This window comes from Meleagris gallopavo, chromosome 1 (assembly GCF_905368555.1).
Source record: "Meleagris gallopavo chromosome 1, MGAL_WU_HG_1.1, whole genome shotgun sequence".
NCBI lineage: Eukaryota > Metazoa > Chordata > Aves > Galliformes > Phasianidae > Meleagris > Meleagris gallopavo.
Genome location: NC_139404.1, coordinates 118,696,278 through 118,719,961, shown reverse-complemented (window position 1 = coordinate 118,719,961; position 23,684 = coordinate 118,696,278). Strand labels below are relative to the sequence as shown.

General features: G+C 38.7%; 1 protein-coding gene across 6 annotated transcripts in view; it reads right to left on the bottom strand.

The window, feature by feature from the left end:
- Positions 1–5,150: 5,150 nt before the first annotated feature.
- The window catches only part of SCML2 (Scm polycomb group protein like 2), a 67,486-nt gene continuing 48,952 nt past the window's right edge, over positions 5,151–23,684 (bottom strand). For 2 of the 6 annotated variants that reach the window (XM_085211388.1, XM_085211408.1), the window contains 8 exons: positions 21,690–21,825; positions 19,684–19,887; positions 14,822–15,004; positions 13,725–13,838; positions 8,605–8,886; positions 8,151–8,231; positions 7,739–7,902; positions 5,151–6,226 (listed from right to left, as the gene is read on the bottom strand). In XM_085211388.1, coding sequence (XP_085067514.1) covers positions 6,101–6,226; positions 7,739–7,902; positions 8,151–8,231; positions 8,605–8,886; positions 13,725–13,838; positions 14,822–15,004; positions 19,684–19,887; positions 21,690–21,825 — 1,290 coding nt within the window. In that variant the 3' untranslated portion in view covers positions 5,151–6,100. The remainder of the gene's footprint in view (positions 6,227–7,738; positions 7,903–8,150; positions 8,232–8,604; positions 8,887–13,724; positions 13,839–14,821; positions 15,005–19,683; positions 19,888–21,689; positions 21,826–23,684) is intronic. The other 4 variants (XM_085211401.1, XM_085211396.1, XM_085211415.1 and 1 more) reach the window with 4 other exon arrangements.

Sequence of the window (23,684 nt, the reverse complement as noted above, 5' to 3'; positions counted from 1 at the left end):
TAAGCCTTCATTTATTAATTGTGCCCTCCCCACTACTTTGTTCATGAGAGCACTTAACACAGACAGACAGACAGACAAGAAAGCACTCTGTGGACTGCACCTTGGATAGTTCAGCCTTAGCCCTCTGTTCACAACAGAATACCACCAGCATTCCTAGGCAAGGAAAGAAATCAGTAGCAGTAACACATTATGCAGGGATCAGCAAGGAAACTGCTGAGTCCTTTTCTTATTTTTCAAAACACAGTAACAAGCACATGTAAAGATCCTTCCCTCAAAAACAGAGGCTCTCATGTGGTAGGAAGACCTGCTTGGCAGCTCTGGTTTGGAGAGGTGGAAGTTGAGGGAAGAAGCGTTCAGAGTTATCTGAAATTCCCATTAACATTAACAGAAATGCTTGAAGGAACAGAGTACTTACATAACCATGAGAAAAAAAAATGAAAACAACAAAAACCACCAAATACTCTCCACATGAGAAAAGGAGAAATCTAGGAAGATCCCATTCAAACACCAGACTTTCTGAGGTGCACCGCCATTTGTTGAGGTTTTCCAACCGCCTCGCTGACTTGCCTCAGCTTCCACCTGGGAGGGGAGCCGAGTACTTGTCTTTCCCATTCCTGACCTCACTGCTGAGGCTGCCAGCACAGGGTAATGGCAATTATCATGGTGGTTTTGTGGTGCATTCATTTCCTTCCAGCTGTCATAACTAGAAAGGAGTCATTGGCAGGAGTGCGTTTCTGCCAGCATCGAGCTGTACATCTGTTCACATTTGTCTGTTCACACAATACAGGATGTGATCTCCCTTTCCTCTTGTGCTGGCATCTGTTAGCTCATACGATTTGTCCTGGAAGGGCTTTGATTTCGGAGGCTAAAAAGTCAATCTCGGTAGATGAGAATGTCTTCACGTATTTTAACTAGAAAAGAAGTAGAGATGTGCAACCTTCACTATCAGCACTAAGCAGCTCCACCACAGGCGGGGAAAGCTGAAATAAAAGTAGCAGAGGTCTGAGGTACAGCTCAGAGAAGCAGCAGCTCAGGCAAGGCTCCTTGTTTGTACTGCAGAGCTGGGAGATTATGGAGCTGGTGGAAGCTAATTCTGATTCAGATGGGACAAATTACAGCTAATCAAAATGATCTGCTAGGACAGGGATGGGTGATTCATGTTAGCGAGGGAGTTAAAAGCCTGCTGGACCGCTTTAACGGCGTATTTTAAGGACATACTGAACTCCCATCATCTACGCAGCCACGGTCAGAGGAGAAAGTTTTAAAATTTATGTGTTTGTTGTTTTTCAAAGAAGAATTTCTGGGGTTGCCGCTGTAAAAAAATAAATCACAATATAAAATGCCTCCTGCTTGCTGACTCAAAACACAGAGAGCTTACAACAGACTTCAGATTTTAAGAAGATAAAGGCTCAAAATGGCTCTGCGTGGTCTTTCAAGCAGCAGGAGCACTGCCAGTTTGGGAACAAGATCCCAGGACTATGGACTGGTTACTGAGCTTTGCAGAGCGAAAGATTATAGTCAAGGATTGAGAAAAAAGCAGCAACCATTTCACCAGAGGAATAGATGTGAATCAGTTTCTACCTCCCTGCATCACTCTTAGGCAATTCCAAGTAAGCACTTTCTACTCACTCCAGTAGTTTTACAAGCAATAAAAAAAGAGAGGAGGAATATATGACCTCCAAAATTGATCTCAAGGGGTGTTTTTGCCCTATTTTTTTTTTTAACCTAAGCCTATCTCTACATAGCTTCAATTCAGCAAAAGCTCACACATTTGATGTTGGAATTAAACATTCATGTAACTATTACATAACCAGCTTGGCAATCAAAGAACAAAATACTGCTATCCACTTTCAAATCTGTTTAGCCACATGATACTGCATTAGAACCAACTACAGTCCTCCACTCTTACTCAGAATAGGGCTGAGACAAGAGAAAGCTAGAAACACTAGAAGCTGTCGGGATTTGTCCCACTGTACTTGCATGAAAAACCCTCAGGCCTATGCTGAGTGGTATTTCTGTTTTTCCCTGTAGCACCGCTTCCTCTACAGCTTTCTATACAGTCATTACTTCCAGTCACTATTTTAAGTCTCTGGGAAAAAAAGCTTTTAGCAATCAAATAGGTTCAGAGCAAGTGGCATAAAAGTTACATGCAGTGGTACAGACAAAATCACTGAGCAGGCTTAAGATGATTTGTGATAATGAAGAACAGAAAGAAAACCAGTTCCAACTGGAAAAAGAATGGAAAAATAATATAACGCAAATTATCCTAAAGCAGTGAGTATCTCTGCTTCAAGTTGGCTAGACACAGGCTGCTCTCCTACTTGTGGATGTTGGGCCACTTAAATTAAAAACTACTTATAGTACAGATTCATATATACAAATATATGAATAAACTTGCATTACTACCTCATTTTTAAAGGAAAGCATGATCCCAAGCTTGCCCACTGGAAAGTTACGTGAACAGGAGAAAGTGACTCTCTGAGTTAAGCAGGAAAATAACCTATTAATTCAACAGCGTACCCGTGTTTCAACTCTCTCCATTTTACCTCTAATTAAAGAAAAGACAGGCATGAATAACCATACTGTTTCATCTGTCCAGGTTCAGGGTTCAGGATTTTAGCCATCCTTACTTGAGGGATCATTGTTACTCTAGATAAAGGAATATTTGAACTGTTCAAAAGTAGAGTTTTCTGCATCACATGCAGGACATGCATGATGACGTCTGCAGACTCCCATAAAACTGCCATTAGAATAACAGAGGTTAGTGCAGCTTTTGGGCAAACTCTCCCTCAGCAACCGAAAAGGAAGCAGAGTTTTTACAAACACTATGAGCAGGCAGAAGAACATCTTCCCCTGTAACTACCAGCTGACATAAAAGATGATGTGCCTTTATTAAAGCAACAGAAAAGGGGAAGACAATCCATCCTTTGAGCCAATACTTACAACGCAACATTGGTGTCTTTTATTGTTCTTCATGAGTTGTGAGAGATGCTGCTCCTCCTGGAGAAGTAGCACTTTAATTTCAGATAGGAGAGACCTTATCGCACACTGACAAGTCATAGCACAGTCTCGCAAGAGTCTAAAAGTTGCAGATTCAACTGGTAAGTAGGTGAATCCCCGTTGATAGAAAAATATCTCAGAGAAACAAGGAGAACACACCACACATTCTTTTGTATTTAATAGGCACCAAAAAGATATTCGCTATCCCTTGAGCAAGATCAGATGCAAAATGCCTCCAGACTATCGTTATTTCCATGTTCCACGATTTGCCTGCAAATTGTTTGTGTTACCATTAGCCCAATTTACATTACTTTTCAAATGCAGGCGGATCACTGCAAACGGGCATCAGAATAACAGACTTTTCTATAACACAAACAATAAAACCTAAAGTACATGAAGTTCAAACCCACTGGCACTGACTGCTTTATTTTAAATCACTCCATCTGAACGCAGCACAGTGTTTTAGTTTTTAGCTGTCTCTCCCTCTTGGTGATTTATATGGGAATTCTGTAAACTGTAAGCAGCGGTATGCTGTATTCAAAACTAAAGAGATGAATATATTCCTAAATTGTTATTTTGAAAGCACAGACCAACCAAAGTTCAAATATGAACTGCTTGGGATAAACAACGTTGGAACCATGTTATCCTTCTGAGTGAAACTTCCTCACGTCAGATGTTTACACGAGCTGTCCAGACCTGCCCAGTGCCAGATAAGAGCTACCCCTGCATACGCAGGCACTGCTTACACACAGCGTCAAAACCAAATGCGCAACGATGAACAAACCATTTTATTTTTGTTGATGGGAAAGAGCATCCCATTGAAAAGAAAGAATAAAAAATATATTCTGCTACAACACATGGAACGCTTGAGTGTCACACTACAGCACGTGGTGAAATTCTGGTATTGTAACCTCCTCCCTCCTCCCTCCTCCCCCCCCCCCCCCGTGCACACGGGTGCACGCAAAGCCTTGAACAAATATTTATACCCATAATAGTGCCATGTATAAAAAGTTCATTCCATAGAGGCCAAAACGAAGTTTTAAACATCTTTGTTTCTCCCCTGCCAAAGGCAATGTGAAAAATGAAAACTGTTTAGTTAATTGTATGAGCAGTACTTCTTTTTACACTGAAGAACTCTGAACTTCAGCATAATAAATCATGGTGGAAGTAAGGTTTAAACAACATACTCAACATGCGGGGCATGATGTTTTTCTTAATATATAACTGTAACTTTCATATGGTTTTTATCAATGACCAAGTCAGTATTTTCCAAACACAAAGAGAAAATATTCTGCTTTTCCAATCAATGCTCTGACCTCTTCCTAATATACAGGACATGCTTGTATTATTCATCTAAGCACACACGCACCACAAAAGATATGCAAAACAAATCAATATAGATAACCTTTTGTGTCCAATGTCTAGCAATGGAGTAATAAAAACAATCCTCAAAGCCCAAATTAAAATTGCATTGCAGTCACTTAAACTAACAAAGCTCTTGGATGCCGGTGAGCCACAAAACACATTATTTTGCAGCAGTATCTCTGCTGAAACCTGAGGAGTATCAGAGTATTGGTACAGCAAGGCAGTTTCAGAAAAGGAATTTGTAAAAAATACATTTTTACTATATAGTTTCATATAAAAAAGCAATAAGAAATATAATAAAACCTACCGTTTTAGGACTACACCTTCCCTACCAAATAGTTTTCATCACTTGCACTATTACATACAGTACATTCAGTTTCCTACACAGAAGTATATTTTCTTGTCCCTGATGTATATTACAATTGGCAGTGAAAACAAACTGGTTTGTTATCACTGCTGGTTGTTGTAGCTTATATAAACAGCACCAATTTTACCCTAAACAGGCTTATCCATTACACAGTGGCACTTCCCTAAAGGAAATACAAGTCTTAAACATCAGAACCAACCACGTATTTCCAGAAATATACTAGAATATATGGCTCAGCTAAGTGATGAATAACCATGAGGATTGCATAGTACAGGGATTTTGCCTGTAGGAGTAAATCTGCCCTTTGATTGTTTGTCACCTTCTGACTCCAAGAATGGACAACAAATTAAACAGGCGCTAATGGAAATGAAAGCAGTACATGACTAAAATAACTGGTAAAAAAGAAAACACAACCCAAGAAATTGTACAGTTCTCTCTGGCACAGTGCAAAGTACACATTAAAAACTGAATACATATGTACAGTGTGTATGTGCATTTTCAAATACATGTAATGTGCATTTCCGCGACACGTACACGTGTATCCATAAAAAGCATGAGGACACGTATCCATGACAAACTTAGCAAAAAGATGGAATGTTTTAAAATGTGGATGTGTTGTTCCAGTGAAATCTGTCTGTCCCAGAACAGGCTGTTTATACAGCCAATGTGCTCTTCCATGAAACAGAACTATTATTGCCACCATAAATTGACAGCATACCCTACATTTGTCCTCGTAACTTACCAAAGGACTGATAATCACACTTTATAAAAGCTTAGAATTGTTTGAAGCCCTCTCCTCCGTAACCCTTCCCTCCCTACACCCCCCTCACCCTGAACTGCTCATACGGCTATTCCCTTTATGGAAATCTATGAAGAATAATCTAGCTGAGTATTACTCTGCTGGAGAAACAGGCACTCACTGCTGAGATTAGATCTTCTATTTTCCTTGCAACGTAAAAGTTCACAGCCATCCCTGTAAAAATTATTAACATCTGATGCTGTTTTTGTTATTCCCTTTGGGATTCAGCTGTTTTGGTTCTGAATATGAACATGTTTGCTGAAGTCTGCAACAGAGAATGTGCCTTTTGGCGCTGTTACCCAACCTGCCCATTACCAACTGCCTCTCCTTGCAAGCTGTCCGAAACAGTTCACTAAACACTAGAATGGAATACATCTTTTCCCTCTACTTTCTCCTAAGATGTCTTTTTTCACATTTTGACAGAACTTCCAAAAAATACAGATAACTTACACCAGCAAAAGACTTTTAAATAAAGGTGATGGCAGTTAACCTGAGAGCTCAGTGTGGTATGCACACACACACACACACACACACACACACACACACACACTGCAGTGTCCCCCGTTCAGCTAGTACTTTCCTTGTTTAAGTCTTTCAATGTGATAGCACAACTTCAGGGCGGGCCCCAGCTTCAGTCCCATGTATTTCATGATCATATCACTCCTCAGTAACAGTAGTGCCTTTCCATCAATTTCCTGCAGAAGGAAGAGAACAAACACAACACAACTATTTTAACAATCTGCACGCTAACATTGAAAACTACGTTATATTTGTTGAGAATGTAGTAAAAAAAGCATTTACCATATACGAGGCAGTAACTTACTGCAATGTGATATTTACCCACAGCCCCTGAAAGTGAATTTATTGTAGTATTTTTACTGTATGGTTAAGGTCTGTGAGATACTAAACGAAATTACAGTAAGTAAAGGAAACTGACCAAACAGCCCCCAAAAATAGGTACCAGCTGAGAAAAAAAGTGAATAGGTCAAGGAGAGAAAAAAGGCTGCAAAGGAAGGTCTGTGCAGTTAGAGATTAAATGAACCAAGCACGGAGGCCTTGCACTGAACCTTGAACACAGCTGTGGGAGGATTCTGGCATGCGCATGCAAACAGTCACTCAGAGGAAGGGGTTACAGACCATCTGAAGCTGTGAAATAAGACAGATCTACAGCCAGGTTAAAGCAGACAGATTGTTAGGATCAAGACTGAAGACAACTTAGTCAGATTTCAACTGCCTGGTTGAAAAGTTGCTGAAATGTGACAGTCCAAAGCTCTTAGTAGCATTACATACTGCAGACAGGCAATTAGTTCCCTAAAACACCATAAAGAGAATTATTCTGTCTTAATTTTTTTAAACATAAACCTGACAAAACAAGCGACATTTAGTCTTGTTACACAACTAAGAATAACACATAAGACAGGAAGTTTTGTTAAAAGTTACTTTGAATTTTGCTTCTAATCCAGCTTACTGTGAAAGAGTTTAACTGTTAGTAAGAGCTGGTGCTCTTGGGAGCAAAATACTACTAAAGAGAAAGCCAACCTCTTTTCAGAGAGCCAAATATAAAATGAAATAATGACACAGCTCTTTGCTTAACACCTTGCCATACATAAGCATAGTGAAAAGGGAGATCAAAAACAACATAAGGAAACCAATGTTTACAGTGTATCTCCCTAAATATAATATCTAGTTAGATCCTACAAAATCCATATTCTTTGTCAAAACAGACGAATATTTCAGCTCAATCTCTGAATTTTAGTATTGATGACCAAGTGCAAAGGTAACAAGGTACAACAGCTTCTCTGCTTTGGGATAATCCATCTACAAAACAGACGGCCTTAGAGAAGTGTCACCTATAAAAGGCAAGTAGCCCATATCGCAGGTGAGAATGTCAGCTTCTCAAGATGTACCACAGTGACAGGGTACCTTGGAAGCTGGCCACTACAGTGTAAGAGTTCCAGTATCACACTACCTCGTACCAGTGGAAAGCAATGCATGTTATCTTAAGTCTAACGAGGCTGGAACACAGAGAAAACATACTGCAGGAGGATTTTCAGGTGGAAAAATAATTTTTCAGCCTCCCTCCTATTACACAAGTGAGCAGAGTCTACCTTTAATTGGAAATACAGTGACAGACATCAAAGTTGTATTCTAGAAGATTAATGCGATCTAGTAGACATCTAGTAGAACAGAATGGATACGCATCATACATGTCTCCTGAAGAGTTCAGCATGTGGAGCTAGTGCCTGCGGATCAGCTTCTTTCACAAAACACATTACTTCCTCTATTGACCAGGTGGACGGATCCTTATTCAATATTCTTGAAGGTTCCCTTTTAAGTGAATTCAGATCTGGTCCAGTTGTGGAACTTGCGGCTTTCAGTGTAAGAATATTGTGAAAAGAAGAAGTATCACTAGTCTGTACAGGACTAACACATTTCATTTTACATATGACATTCTTAACAATAGGCTTTTATTATTCATTCTTTGTCATATATTAAAATAAAGGATGTTTTATTTTCCTTCATGTATCAAACCATAATACCAAACAGTTCAATTTGTCTTAAATACTCTATAAAACTGCAGATAATTACAGCAACATAAAAACCAGCACTATGACATACCTAGAGGGATTAGTTTGACTTGTGTTTGGTTCCCGGGTCCCAAGATGCCAGTATCTGGGAAAGTGGCAAATGGAAATTCAACTGTGCAGAGGAACAGGAAGAAACCCTATATTTGTGTATCAGCAATACAGAAATAATTGATAAAATTCTCAGGAAGCAAGCTGTGTTTAACTAGCACTTCCAACCCAGTCTGTTGCAGGGTCTACGACAGCAGTGAGAGGAAAGTGCAGCAGACAAGACTCCTCTGGCTTGCACCATGGTTTTAGTTCTAGCAGGCTTAAGTTCTGCATTTGAAGTTACATTAGCAAGCCTGACGTGCTTGGCAACAGCACAACATCTCACTCCATATGTAACGTATTTTCTGTGGTAAAGAACTTCTTTGTTCATAACTCACGGACTTTGCATGTTCATAAAAGCTGTTACATACTTTGGAAAGTTTAGGCATATAGCATACCTTCAATCCTCCTCTGTATTCGATTCCTACTGACTTCATAGTAACTGCTGTTCCCAGCAGAGCTCAATGACAGCCGGCGCAGGATTGGGGCTGAATTTGAGGTAGCAGTCACTGGCTGAAAGGAATTCCTGTAATATGCTGCACTCCCTGAAGTATGATATTCAGTGGAATTTCGACGGGCCGGGCTTGACAGATTTACTGAATTAAGTGCAGAATCCATAGAGTCCTCAGAAAAGCGATGCTCTTTGGAAGTGCTGTTTTCTTCTATACGTAAAGTTTCTGCTACAGAAAACAAAAGCATCGATCTGTTCAAAACGATGGGCTTTGTAGCTTTGTTATTTAATTCCTTGCTATGTTCTCTTGAAGATAATAACAAGCTCCAAGCCTGTTAACAAATCTCCTGTGAGACAAGATTTACTGCAGAATAGTCATTCTCAATGGTCCTTTACTACATTAAAAAATTTCCAGTAAAATGTCTAATAGACAAGTTTGAGACAGTCTTCCATAAATCATCTCAGCTGTATGTGTTAAATATTATGAGCAGGATGTGGACATAAGGTTTGTTTGATTTTTGTCATTGTCTGATATTAGTATTAACACATACGCAATCTCAGTCAAGCATTTTCATTATCTTTCTTAATGGTTACTTTCTGAGAATCTGTTTAAGAGTGCATTATGTTTCTATTTTTTATAAATATAAAAAGAATTATAAAAAGAATTTTTTAACATAAAAAAACCTCTCATGCTAACTAGCAATTGTTTAATTTGTTCTACACAGTAGAGGGAGTCTTTAACTTCATAAGCAAGAGGACAATTATCATCTATAGATCTCCATATGTTTGGAGACAATAGCCATCACAAAAAACTAAGAGACTACATGCAGAGCTGCAGAAGGCTGTAAATCCTAGACTCACATGCACACTAACACAATACACTCTGATCACAATGCTGCATTTACGAGTAGTTAAACATCAATGGGAACATCACTCCATTCTCTCATCATTGTATGCTCTCAGCTCCACTTGCACAAGGCCGATATCTAGCCTGAGGAAGAAGCTGGAAGCCCGATGCAAAAATCTGCATGAAACAAATGCTGCTTTGGCAAGAGAGTTAAGAGCTGGAAAATATAGCTAACAGGTTCACAGAAGCGTAAACTCCACATTACCATCTTGAAAATTACTCTATGAAAGTTATAAAACATACGCTAGTGGAGCAGCATATTCTTTGGGGTAACTGGTACAATCTGTGAAACAAGTTCCTAGAATATGCTCTTTATTACCCTTCTTATATGACAACTTCCAATCATTTCTTGGGAAAATTCCAGAATTAAATAAAGGAAGAGTATTTTCCTCAAACAAACAAACAAACAAACAACAAAAACCCACAGAGAGCTTTTTAAGCACGTTTAACTTGTTCCATAAGCAATTAAGTTCTCTCTCCTGAAGTCTGTATAAAACTGGAGTTTAGTGAAGAACTTGGGCTGTATTTCACAGTTATGATCTTCAGGCAACATTATCACAAAGTGGAACAAAGACACCCAGAGAACCAGTTCCCTACTTAGTGAATTCAGTAAAGCAAGACATGCAATCCAGCGTAACATCTTCTATTAAACACCACACTCATGGCAAAAAGAAGCTTTTAAGTCCACTAGCCCTTCTCTTTCAAGTACACTATCCCCAAGACAGTAATGATAAACTTTCTAGTTTTATCTGTATCAAAAAAGCAAAGCAGTGGCTACTGAGGTTTTTGGAGAAAGCAAACTTTTATTTGTTAGCTTGAAGTAGCTGCAGCAACTTGCTAAAATGAAAGCAAAAGCCATCTTTCTATAGAATTTTAGAGATGCTAACAGACACAATCAATGATAAGCACTATAATATTAAAGGAAACAAATGAGAAAATTAGATCAGTAGAGAATGAGACACCAAATGAAGCCCTGGTGCAAGACTGAAAGACAGAAGTAATATTTCAAATGCTACAGAAAAGCACTATGAAGGAGCCCAAAACTTGTAGATTGAGACTTCATAAGTTTTTAAAGGTATGATGAAATACTGGAAGCAATATTCCACACCAGAAAGTTTCAACAGGAGTATTTCAGCAAATATCAGCCAACTCAATGCAATGACTTATGAAGGACTCTTTTTATAGTAATCAAGCAGAGATCCCAAATACGTCCTTTAAATAATCATTTTATGTAATTCTTTCCATGATCTCTCAAGACATAAAGGGTTTTAAATTGACTATATTACAAAAGAATTTAATTGCATTTACTCCAACTACATCCCAGGTTTCTTTCTGATGCTATAGATCCTAATTAAGCAATAGTAAATAGGGATGGCAAAGAGAAACTCTGCTTTGTTTCCCAAGACACCAGCATTTGAGCTTAGAATCAGAAAATCATAGAACAGCTTGGGTTGGAAGGGACCTTCAAGGATCAAGACGCTCCAATCTCCCTGCCACATGCAGGGCCACCAACCTCCCTATTTAATACTAGACCAGGCTGCACAGGACCTCATCCAACTGGCCTTGAACACCTCCATGGACGGGGCATCCACAACCTCTCTGGCAGTCTGTTCCAGCACCTCATCACTCTCTCTGTAAAGAACTTCCCTTTGATACTCAGCCTAAATCTTTCCTCCCTCAGTTTAAAGCCATTTCCCCTTGTCCTGCCATTATCTTAAGCTTATCTTAACATAACTCCTCAGGTCACACACACAAGGTGGGAACACTGGCATACTTCACAAGGTGATCATCTTTTAAAATAGGTGTTTCTGCTCAGCAGCTATACTATCCCAATCTGCCCCCTTTCAATCCATCTAGCTTTTCTACAAACCAACCCCAACTGCAGTCTTGTTGAAGGCACAATCAACAGGTATGAGAGCTGATTCAGAATTGGTGTCTGACAAATGCAGCTTTGCAATCAATGGAGCAATAAATGACTCTTTTCCTACCTCAACATTTGGAGCAGATGTGAGTAGTAGAGGGATGGAATGAGAACAAGTTTTTTTCTGTTACTCAGGAGGTTCTACTGCAGAATACGTGAAATCTGGGTAGATGCATAAAAGGCCAATAAAATGCCTTATGTTTCAAATGTAAGGGTGAAAACAGACTGCTAAAGACTGAAGGCCTTAGAAGGAATTGGACGTTTTGTTTTCTTGAAGCTCCTCTGGGAATAAGCTAGTTGTTTTGCTTCATACATAACTGCATGATGTAACTGGCTGCAGTAGTAAAGAACACTCTGTTTTCAAGGGGAAGGAGACAGAGTTGTTTCCCTTTCCCTTCTCTTATCTTTCAAAACTTTAAGAAGAAACTGTAATGCAACAGAAATGACAGTAAAATCTGCAAAACATATCTATGAGTAGATCAGAAGGAAAATTAGCTGTTTGAAAGACCCTTTCCCACAGTTATTCCATTTTGAGTTCAAATGGTATTTCAAAACAACTCTTTCAAGACAACTGTGTCTCAATGGAGCCAGAACATTTCAGGGGCAGATCTTTCTTGCTAACCAGCCCATGACTGACCGCTATGAAATTACCTCCAGATTTTCAGCAGAGGACATTGCCCTAATGGGAAACACACAACACTAGAGAATACTTTGCCTCTCAAAATACACACAGTACAAACTCAGACCTCTGTTTTTTTTCAATCCAAGTAATGGCACTTTACAATGAACTATTGATATTAAAATGAATTGGAAGCAATACATTGATTTCATCTGTAAAAGGGTTTCAGTATCAAAATGCTCATCAGGGTATAACACGCATGCTGACTTACTTACAGGGAGATTTCTTATAAGAGAATGCAGGTCTAAGACATCTGTTTATCTCCAATTTAAACAACTTAATTTCAGTAGAATTAAGTGTTTTACAGTTATTCACACAGTTGCTTACTAGAAATAGCTGATTTAATTGCACAGATGTTCTAGACCTAAACCAGGGTCTATTTAAGACAGAGAAAGCTCTGCATTGACAATTTTTATATTTCTGTTGTGGTTACATCATTGAAGTGAATACATCGTGTTTATATTAAATTGTAAGAAGAACCATTTTTAATAAGCTTTAACATTTTAATTTGATATCCTCTTCTGATTTAAGTGTGGCCCTATGACTCTCCATAGAAAAGGAGATTATTCTGCCCACACTGAGGCTAAATGACAAAACCCCAGTAACTCAAAAAAAAAAAAAAAGAGAAAAAAGAGAAACAAATGACTAATCTCAAAAGCCTTCGGAAACATTATGCAAATATACTGCAGCAATAGAAAGTATCTATCAGATGGGATGAGTCACATCAACAAATTACCATGGTTTGACAAGTAGCAAAAGCAGAGTAAAACCACTCTTTCCTAAGTCTCTCTGTGAGGTTTAAGCTGACATGTTTCACTTACATTCTGAGGCAGAATACAAATCAGCACAACAAGCTACTGCACCTCAGCCATGGCACAGGCAAAAGCTTTCCTTGTCCTGGAGTCAGCTGCACAGAGAGGCTCCTCTGCTCTGGTTCCTGCCACGGCTGCATTTTATCCAACCCATTCCTGGGCTCATCTGAGTCCATGATGAGTCAGTGCAGAGAAGTAAACTGCAAATATCTCCTAGCTTTGCCAAAATGTTTTCTGTGCTTCACTGAGTCAGCTCGTCACCCCATCAGCAGGGAGGCATGGGATGCACTACAGGGACAAGGAGGCAAGGAGAGCAGGAGCAGAGCAACTTCTAGGGGTAGCTAGCCATACATTCAGTTAAACTGTACCATCAAAACATATCCCCGCTCTTACAATCACTGGCTCAAGCCAAGATTTATTAGAGTTGCTTCCAATTTATTTCCTAATCCATTTCAAGGGAATTGTTTTTCTACTAAATAGCCATACACGAAGCAGAAAGCTTCAAATGTCACCTATCTGCCTGAGTGATTTCACAAAAAAGACTGACATGTTTAGGACAAAGACTTCTTGAACTTGCAGTAGATCGTCCATAAGCACAAAATCCATGCCACTGATCAATAAGTATCTCCATTCTGGGCTGTCAAGGGCTATAGACAAACCAGAGACATACACTGTACTCAGTTATTTTGACTAGAAATACCAAAATCCTATGTAATCCTCATATGTAATACCAACACAGTGTAATCACCTTCAGATGGATGAGCATCACTCCTCGGAAGCTTAGGAGAAAGGGGAGCGGTGTATGGTGGAGAGTCCTGAGAGTATCGTTTAACACTTCCGTTTTCATGTATTTCTTCTTTTGCTGTGAAGAGGAAAGTCATCACCTATTTATTATGGTATAAAAATGCTCACAGGGAAAGTCAAAGTACAAAAGCAAAAACATACATCAAGTCATTCACCAGGTAACAAATCCATTTCACACAGAATCCGTCATTTCAATACAAACTTCAAAAGCTGAAGTAACAGCTTAGTTTATACTGTCATCATCCAAATTTCCAAATTTAGGCTACTTTCCTGAAAAGTATTAAAGCAAATGACTTTTATTTGATGAAATGAAACAAATAATTTCTCTACTGGAAAAAAAAAACAAAAACAAATAAAAAACGAAATACCGAAATCACAATACTTTATTTTCTAAAGCAGGACCTGTAAGACTGACACTGCACTGATGTCAAAGTTTTCTCAGCTATGGCTCCTGATAACCCTTGGACTGGGACTCATAATACCAGCACTGCAAACCATTTGATGGGAGAACTTGAGCATGTTATTTCCCTTTCACTCTATATACCCCCAGAGCACCAAAACTCACATAAAATGTCACAAGCAGCCAGCTGCAAAACCCACCTTCTCTACTAGACTGTATGCTGCAGAATTTAAAATTTTGGAGCTGCCACTGAGCAAGGTGAACAAAGAAGGAAGAAAAGCTCCTTCTTATAAGGTAGTAAGCATCTTTGTCCAAGGTTATTTTACGATTCAAAAGTAAATTGAAGAGGCAAAATGTGAAGTTTTGAGTCTGTTCTTTTAGTAACCCAGTGGTACGATACATATGTTTCCTAGTTGACCACAAGAAAGAGTTAGCAGAACAAAATGATTTCTGCACATGTGGTATGAGCTATCCCAACCTGCCACAGCACTTGTGCTCTGGAACGAATCCACTAAGAACTGAAGAGTATTCATTTCAGTCAATTTAAGTTATAGCAAAGCAAATTAAAACATTAGATTTCATAAAGTAACCGCACTTCTCAAAAATATCAGTACTTGTAAACAACAGTTGTTTAATAGTACCTGGTTTGTTCCTATCGTACTCCGTGGGGCTATGTGCACACCCCATGTAAGGGCTGAAAGGCTGGCTACTGAAAAGATTATCACACTGAAGACTGTGGCAGAGTTTCTCCAAGAAACGTAGGACAAACGATGCACTGTTTACAGAAGGAAGATTGATGGCATGCTTCTCCCCATCAAAGGAAGCTGCGAATAAGAAAATGATGTCAAACAGCCCCCGAGTGTCACAAAGTATAGCAAAACACTAACAAGTAAAGGAGAAGACATTCAGCTTTGATTTAAAACATGCAAGACGTGAGAGGAATAAACAATCTTTCTGGTGTTTAACACATTTATATCCAAAGAACTGGTTGTACCTTCCATTGGATCCATGCCACTTTAAATTTGCTCTATGAGAACTTATTTTAAGAAAATAACGCTGGCTTTAAACGAGTATAACAAATCTATTCTCTCAACATCAAAATCTTGCGGGCAATTTCAGTTGTTTGCTTATAAAACAGTACCTCTATGCCACCTATTTGCAGGAGATAACCAAGAAAAGATCCATTACAGCACATGCTGGAGAGAAAAAAAAACTTTTTTTTTTTTTTTAGTTAGTAACTGAACTGAGCTTACTTGCAGTAGTGTGCTGGCATGCATCACCACTGAAATTCTGACTACAGAAACTCATTTTGTCATTTGATATTTTACCATTAGAGAAATCCATCCGGCTGCTACAGCAATGAAGCTCCAACTAATTCTAAAAAATCAAGGTGGCAGAGATACCACAAGAATGGACTTGAATGAGTGATTACAAAGAGACTGAACATGGGCCAACATCTTTTGCTTGTTGACCTCCTTCCTTGCTCCCTAAGTATTCAGAATGATGTAGTTAATTATAATTTTTCCTTTTTGTGATACTAGGTGCGATTCTGAAAAACACTTGCTATTGCAAATACCGCAGTATGTAGGTAAATAATTACTATTATGTTAGCTGAATCCTTTCGTTATTTCTAATTAGAAAGACACTACAACAAAATAGGAACAAACTTGTAAATTATGCTTAGGGTTGGAAAGAACCAATGTGAACACCAGGTTTATGCATCAATTTGTCTTCTCGGCAGCTTTCTGTTTTTGAGTTTCCAAATGGTAAGCAGAGCTTTAAGGAATCACATTTGGTTAGTGGCAGATGCATTTTCAAAAAAAAAAAAAAAAAAAAAAAAAAAAAAAAAAAAAAAACACAAAAATTACAAGAAAGCCTTTATTCACAAGTCTGAAATAAGGAGCATATCCATATTGTGTTACAGAAGAAGACAGATACTACGTACAAAAAACAAAGAAAACACCCCAGCTCTAGCATATTTTATGCTTTCTTAGGAAATCAGAAGCGTGACTGACTTATACTGTTAAGTGAGCCTATGATTAGGGTTAATGCAGGTACACGAGCTAGCATCAACAGTAACGCACTACCTCTCGTTTGCTTTCATTGTGTAGTGACCCAATGCAGGTGCCTAGAGTTTAAGAGTCAGTACCACAGGGACAAATCCTGGACCCACGGATTTCCATGGCCCATTCATATTTTTTCCAGACTCCAATGTTTAAATGAAAACCTAATGATTCACATGTGGCTCAGACACAAAGCTCTCTACCTCCTGTTTGGGGAAGAGGTCTCGGAAGGCCTATTTCTGCTAGTAGCTCAACCAGTTCTGGAGAGCAAATGGGCTGTGAGACCCAGCACAGCCCGATCTCCTGATATTTACTGCAAGGTAGCACTATCAGCTGCAGCAAACATTCAAATAACTTCATAATAGCCTCACAGGTAGTCTTACATGGCCCTAGGGAAATTACTTGTTCTCCACATCTTAATTTCTCATTTTGAAAAGAAGCATTGAAAAGAATAATATTATCTTAGAGTTGTCAGGAGGATAAAGCAAGAAACATCTGAGGCCATCTGAATGCCCCAAGACATACCATGAGAAAAATCGACACACACACACAAAAAAAAAAAAAGGATTCAGTGCAAACACAGCTCCCTTGTACTCCAAACATCTGAGGGCAACCATAGGAACCTCCAAGCAAAGGAGTGTGATCCTGATCTACAGGCTCAACTCTCTGCCTGGGGACAACATAAGCTTCTTACTTCCAAGATAAATGCTAGGGCTGAAAATAAAAAAGAGTACTTCTGAGGTGCAACAACCTCAACCTCTAATGACAAATAAACAGGGAATGGAGCTTGTTTTGCAATCCCAGCCCTTGGGATGAAGAGTCATTCTCATTTCTTTACTTTTCATTGTGTAGGTATGTTTCAAACAGCAAGCTCGAGCCAAGAGAAAGGCTGAGAGCTAAACTATCAGACAAATGTGTCTGTCTGATAGTGAAGAAAATCACCCAAGAGACTGATTTAATTCTCTGCTTGAGAAGGTTTATCTGAACCTCAGTCTGTTTCATCCCACTAAATGACACAGACTCAGAGCTACAAGCAGAAAAAAAGGGGCTGATACCACTACCATGAGTGGGCTTGCTAATCAAGGCTTTAATTTCCCTTTGGTTACATTTGCTTGAATTGAAACCTTATGCATCAAGCAAAATTAAAATGGTTTGTGCTTTTGTTTTGAGTAAGAAAAAATCCTAAATTCAACTCCATTCAAAACAATTATTTTCTCTGGCAGCTGAACCAAAAGAACCCACTAATTATTCACACATATTGTAGCAAGATTATTTCATCCAAATCCCAGCATGCAGTTTTCTACTATAGCAAATACAATACTTGCCATGAAAGTTCATCACAAAAGATTTAGATTTCTTTCTTTAATCTCTGATGCACATAATTGTTTTTCTTGCCAGTCTTAAAGAAAACTCAACTACACAAAAAAAACCCCAAAACTTTCAAACAGAACCTCTACAAGAAAATATTCTCACAATTTCATTCTGCAATTTCTCATTTAATTCTACTGTATATACCCTACCTTCCTTTTCAGCTGCACAGTTGGTTTTCACAGAATCACAGAACGGCCAGGGTTGGAAGGGACCTCAAGGATCATGAATCTCCAACCCCCTGCCACATGCAGGGCCACCAACCTCCCCATTTCATACTAGACCAGGCTGCCCAGGGCCCCATCCAACGTGGCCTTGAACATCTCTAAGGATGGGGCATCCACAACCTCTCAGGGCAGCCTGTTCCAGCACCTCACCACTCTCTCTGTGAAGAACTTCCCCCTGACATCCAACCTAAATCTTTCTTCCCTCAACTTAAAACCAATTCCCCTTGTCCTGCTGTTATCTACCCTTTCAAACAGTTTTAATGTGTTACATTAACCTAAGCCACATTTTGTTCTTCGCAAAATATATCCCACAAAAATTTTTTATAAAATGACTGAAGATTTGACTGATCACTCAGTGAGCCTCTCAGCAACCTATCCAACAAGCTGATCAGAAGACAAGAGCTAAAAAACACAGGAAACCCACAAGGGCCTTGTGGCTCTGTAACACCTGAGAGAGCTCCAGCACTCTGCTTCAGGAGCAGCCCGCAGAGCCAGGCTTCTTGAGCTTAGAACTACTGAGCTGGCTTCTTTGAATCTAGCAGTAATTACAATAATAATTCCTGTTCCTACAGGATTTTTGAATGAAAACATATCAGAACTATATATATATATATATATATATTTTTTTTTACATCTGCTTTGTAAAATAATTACTTTCAATTATTCCATCATAGCCCAGATTCACCACTGGCCTACAATTTAGTCCTTCTTCAAGAACAATAACAATCAGAATACTGGCAAAGCACATCTCCGTGTATTTTGTTCCAAAAAAATGATTTGTTGGGATGAGGCACAACGAGGCACAATTATATTATTATATTAATAATATAATAAAATTTCATATGTTTTGCAAAAAATAAATTAATACAAGTTTCAAACCCAAGCTTACACAGTTCCAGTAAACTTTTATTACAAAGTAGAAAAGAAGCATCTATCTTATGAACAAACTCATGCAGACACATAAGCAAGGACTACTGAAATTCTGCTATATGCAGGTCAGGGTGCTATGTTATAGACACTGTTAGATAAAAACATCTTTTACAAGGATTTAATTAAACCTATATTCCACTAATCATCTTTCACACCTGGTGTTAATGTAAGGAGATTAAAGTAACACCAAGTCTTTTTACAGCCAATGATAGAATTATGAATTGATGTGCTAACTGCCATACAGACTACTTTCTAGCCTAGAAGGAAAAAAAAATGTCAAGCAGCAGCTATTCAGTTTGAGATGTAAGTATAATTTCTCTGTAGGCATGGCACTAATATGTAGCAGAACTAAACCTATTCCTTAATAGAGGACATAGGAGAATGAACACTGACCTAAGAGACCAGGGAATGGGGGAAAGGAGGAAGCAGCAAATTTAACATGTGGAATCACTTGCCTGGAAGCTAAACAGATTAGCTGGAAACTTTTCACTCACTTGGTTAAGGTATTAAGAACACAAACATTATGTACGGATAAGATTATGAGAATGACTTGAATTAATAAAGCTGATACTCCACTCATACTGAGCTGACTTGAGAAATGTATAGCTGCAGCTGTTGAGGTGTACAAGCTCTACTTATTACCAAGAACCTAACAGTACAGTGTACATGTAATTCAACTTTGCTATTGCTAGATTCTGATTTAAGAACTGTTCAGAAAATCCTGGACTCCCACTAATATAAAGTATACTCCACCAGGACTCTCTTAATAAAGTAGTTCACAAACATACATTCTTGACTATGCTTAAGGAGTTACAAAAGTGATAGAATCTCATTGCAGTTACTTCAGTTCTTTCTCCCTACCCTCGGTTCACAAACAAGTGAAGAAACAAAAAAATTAGAAACATCTTCACATACCAGTTATCATTTCCCCTCCATGATGGCCAGATTTCAGAAATCCAAAGACTGTTTTGGATTGATAGGCACAATCCACACAAGCTTGTACAGCCTGTTGAAGTACCACGTTGACGGGACCTGGACCAAAGTGATCTGGAAGCTGCTGAACCTTCTTCTTATCCAGATGAGGCCCAGAATTTCCATGCTTGTTGACATAAACACACACTGAAAAAGAACAAGCCATATTTATACCGAGTATTTCTGCTTTCTTCACACCTAGTGCACACAGAATAGAGACACGTTTCACGTGCTAGAATTGCATTGTTTCTTAAGTCCCAAATTCACTCCCATCTGACCTCTAAAGCCTTTCCGTACCCTACTAATGTACAAAGCCATCACAACCTGCATTCTTCTTCCAACTCATCTCTACTCACACACTAGTCCCAGCAAAGCAAGAACTACCAGTACATGCTCTAAACTACCAAAAATCTATTCTTAAAAGCTATCCTTGCTGCCCTATTTTTTTTCTCATATTTGAGAAGATACAACAAACCAAACCCTATGGCATACGCCTGCTACGGGTGCCCATTCTGAAGCACCCACACAGCATTAACATCGTCTATGCACAATGGTCAGTATCTGCTATCTTCAGCAACCACGCGTGTATGATTTCCACACTACAGCTGGGCTTTCGCTGCTAAACAAAAGAACAATACTTACCTGGAAACTGTGCAAAGTGGTTTAAAGCTTATCATGAAAGCAATCAAATAGGACTATTGAAAACACTTTTTACAGAGGCAATGAAAAACTGTCTTTCAAAAGGAACAACAAGGCAGAAAAATATGGAGAAAAGCTGTAACTGAAGGGTTTTTCTTTCTTCTTTTTGGTCTTGACTATCACATGACCAGGAACACACAAAGACATTAGTACAGCTTAAGTCTGTGGTGATTAAGCAGACAATCTAAGCGATACGTAATGGAAAAGACTGCTGCATTTTCTCAGCTGTAGTACCATTCTGGCTTAGTTAGAAACATAGATTTTAAAAATGAAACATTTCTATGAAGTGTTTCAGTGATCTTGTATCTTCATGCCTATCTGCTTAGTCTCTGATGTCTGCAAATTGGAGGAAGCCGCTTTGTATGAATAAACAAAGATACAAATCAGCAAGAAGAGCTTTCATGACATCTTCTGTCTGACCTCAATAACAGCTGACTCCTGAAAGGTTTATTTTCCTAGGAAACACATAGGTATTTTCCCCTCATCCATCACTGAAGTTGGGATGGAGAAGAGCCTCACAATTTCCATTGTAAAAACAGTTTTTAATGTCAAAAGTATCCCAAACAGAATTAACATAAGTTATGGGCTTTTTTCAAAAGATCTGAGATTTCAATTGACAACCTACAAATTGTTTCATTACAGAGTTACAAGTCCCTCAACAAGCTAGCTCATTAAGTAGCTTATTTCTAGTAGCTTATTTTTGTTTTGCCAATGCTTTTTAAGATACATTGTATTACATTTTCTCTTAAGTTTGCTTGTTTAAAAATAAGGGAGATATTTCTCTTGATTGCTTTTACTTGGTTTAAATGGACTTGCTTTTTTAATTAGAACACTGAAGAGAGACAAAATCTCCATTTTGTGTTATTAAAGTCAAGTGTGCATGAAAGTAAAATATCATATGAGCTTTTAGCTACATCTAATCCCATTTCATGCATCAGAGAATGAGACAGACAATTGTACAGTTTCCTCCTTCAGACAGAGCGAAACTGACAGGTTTAGCAGATGTGTTCAAAATCTCTGTGCTCCAGCACTTCTTGTTATAATGCAGGCATCAAAATACCAGTTCTACAAAGTAACACTGGCACCTACAAACATCTTTTTAAAAAAAAAAAAAAAAAATAGTAGTAGTAGGTGAGTAATGCTTTGCAGGAGTAAGTTCGCAGCACATTTCCATAAGAAGACACTACTGATCTTCTTGAAATTGAAGTCATTTCACACTAAAAATGTCATTCTTTTTTTTTTTCTTTTACCTGTGGATATAACTGCTGCAGTTGCACCAGACAAACTAATTCCATCTTTAAGTATCTGTGTAGTACCACTGTCCCCATCAGGAGAAGAAAGAGGAGAAGGTGGTGCAGGAGTCAGTTGCTCTGGTAAGGTTTTTTTCTGTTTTGAGAAAAAAAAAAACAAAGTATTTAATGTTTTTCAAGTAGTATGCCAAACCTTTCCACTATCATTTATCATACTACTGAGTGCGTGTAGTTCCGTATTACAGCAGTACTACATGCTGCAAAGATGAAGTCTGGGAAGGGATGATCAGGAACTGCCTGCATTTACAGCTACTTCAGCAACGTAGGGGAAGACAAATGACTTGAAAAGGAGCCCACTTATAGTTGAAAAGGAGCAGGAGAGCAATGAGCTACATATAATCAATTCATGACCCTTCTAAATTTTAGGAATCACAGAAGAAGTATTTGGATTATTTTCCCGCATACACTCTCCCCATCACCTGCGTTTATCACAATTCCAATAAATTGTTTGGGCTGTGCAAACACTGTCGTATCAATTCTGATTCAAATTTAGCTGTCAACTTTACAGAGCATCTAGATTTTCTCCCAGCTTGTTTCAAAGAGGTTGAAATTCTTACATAACACTTTCAGAAACTGATGCTGTATGCAAGGTATCAAATAAACCAATGTAGTTATAATTGCGTCACTTGAGTTTGCAAAACTTTCTTCTTTCCCAAACCAACCTTATTTGCAGCCTATTATATACCAGACAGACAGATTATGTAGCACAAGATGGTAGAAAGCAGTCAGTGTTTCCCAGCTGAGAAAAAAAAAAATATGTTGCAATTTAGTTTGCGTTAGGGTTTAGAAAAGAAGCGTATGCTAGAAAGGCACTTCTGATGTGTTATGAAAATGCATGGAAATAAAAGAAGCAATTAATTGGCAAAAAAATTCTTCACCTCTTCCTTCACCATTTATTCTTGCACGAGAACATATTACATCCTCATTTTCTACCCTGAACAAAAAAAAATTAGGAATATAAGAGATTAGCCAAGGTGGTCAAGGTGGCAGAGACCCGGATACTCATGTGGAAAGAGTTTATATCTAACACTGATGTGCAGCGAAGATAAAAATCTGCCAAGCTGCCAGGGAAAGCTTCAATTTAGAAGTGCAATGTAATAAAAGTGAAATGGATGGATAAGGGGGATATTTACTAAATAGTACATTAACAAATCACATAGTAAGCAATCAAAATATACACCTTCCAAAGAATAGCAGTGCCTAACTTCTCCACAACACCTACTAAGAATTGTAGTTCCTTTCTTCTAAACTCTATGGCATGGTAAAGAAAATTTCCGTGCTCTTTACAGATCTTGGAAAATAGGTTTGGAAAGAGAAATTATTTGACAACACGGCACTGGATGGAATCACCACAAACGTAAGAGAGAGACTGCCAAGGTTTGGCACTGCTGTGAATGAGAGGTGGAAAGGGTCAAACTCTGAAGCAGTGATGTATTACTTGTCAGAGATCGGCTATGCATCTTAACACTGGGAAACAGAAAGGTCTCCATCCTTAACACAGAGAACAACAATGCAGTTAGGAAGTTAGAGCTTTTGATCTGAAGCCTGGCATTCCTGAAGCCTCTCTGAAGAAGGGACTCTCCAGGGGACCAGTTGTCTGTTGTCATGCTGCAAAATGCCAGCGGTTGAGTTGAGAGGAAAAAGGAGGGAACAGGAGAAATGTAGCATGAAAACAAAATGTAAACACTAAGCTGTAAGCCAGAAGAATTGTCTACCCTCCACACGAACGCCTAAGTGTGGCGAGGCTAGCCAGCCATTTCTTACCGTCTCGTCCAGAATGAGGAAACAGCATATTTGGGGAATACAGTGTGTTATGCTTGCTCAGCTGAGTAATTTGTAATCCCAAAGTGATGAGCAGCACACCGCAGTCCAACAGACAGGCTGTGTCAGGAAGCAGGCCGTGCTTCCAGCTGGGCTCATCACATTTGCCCCTAC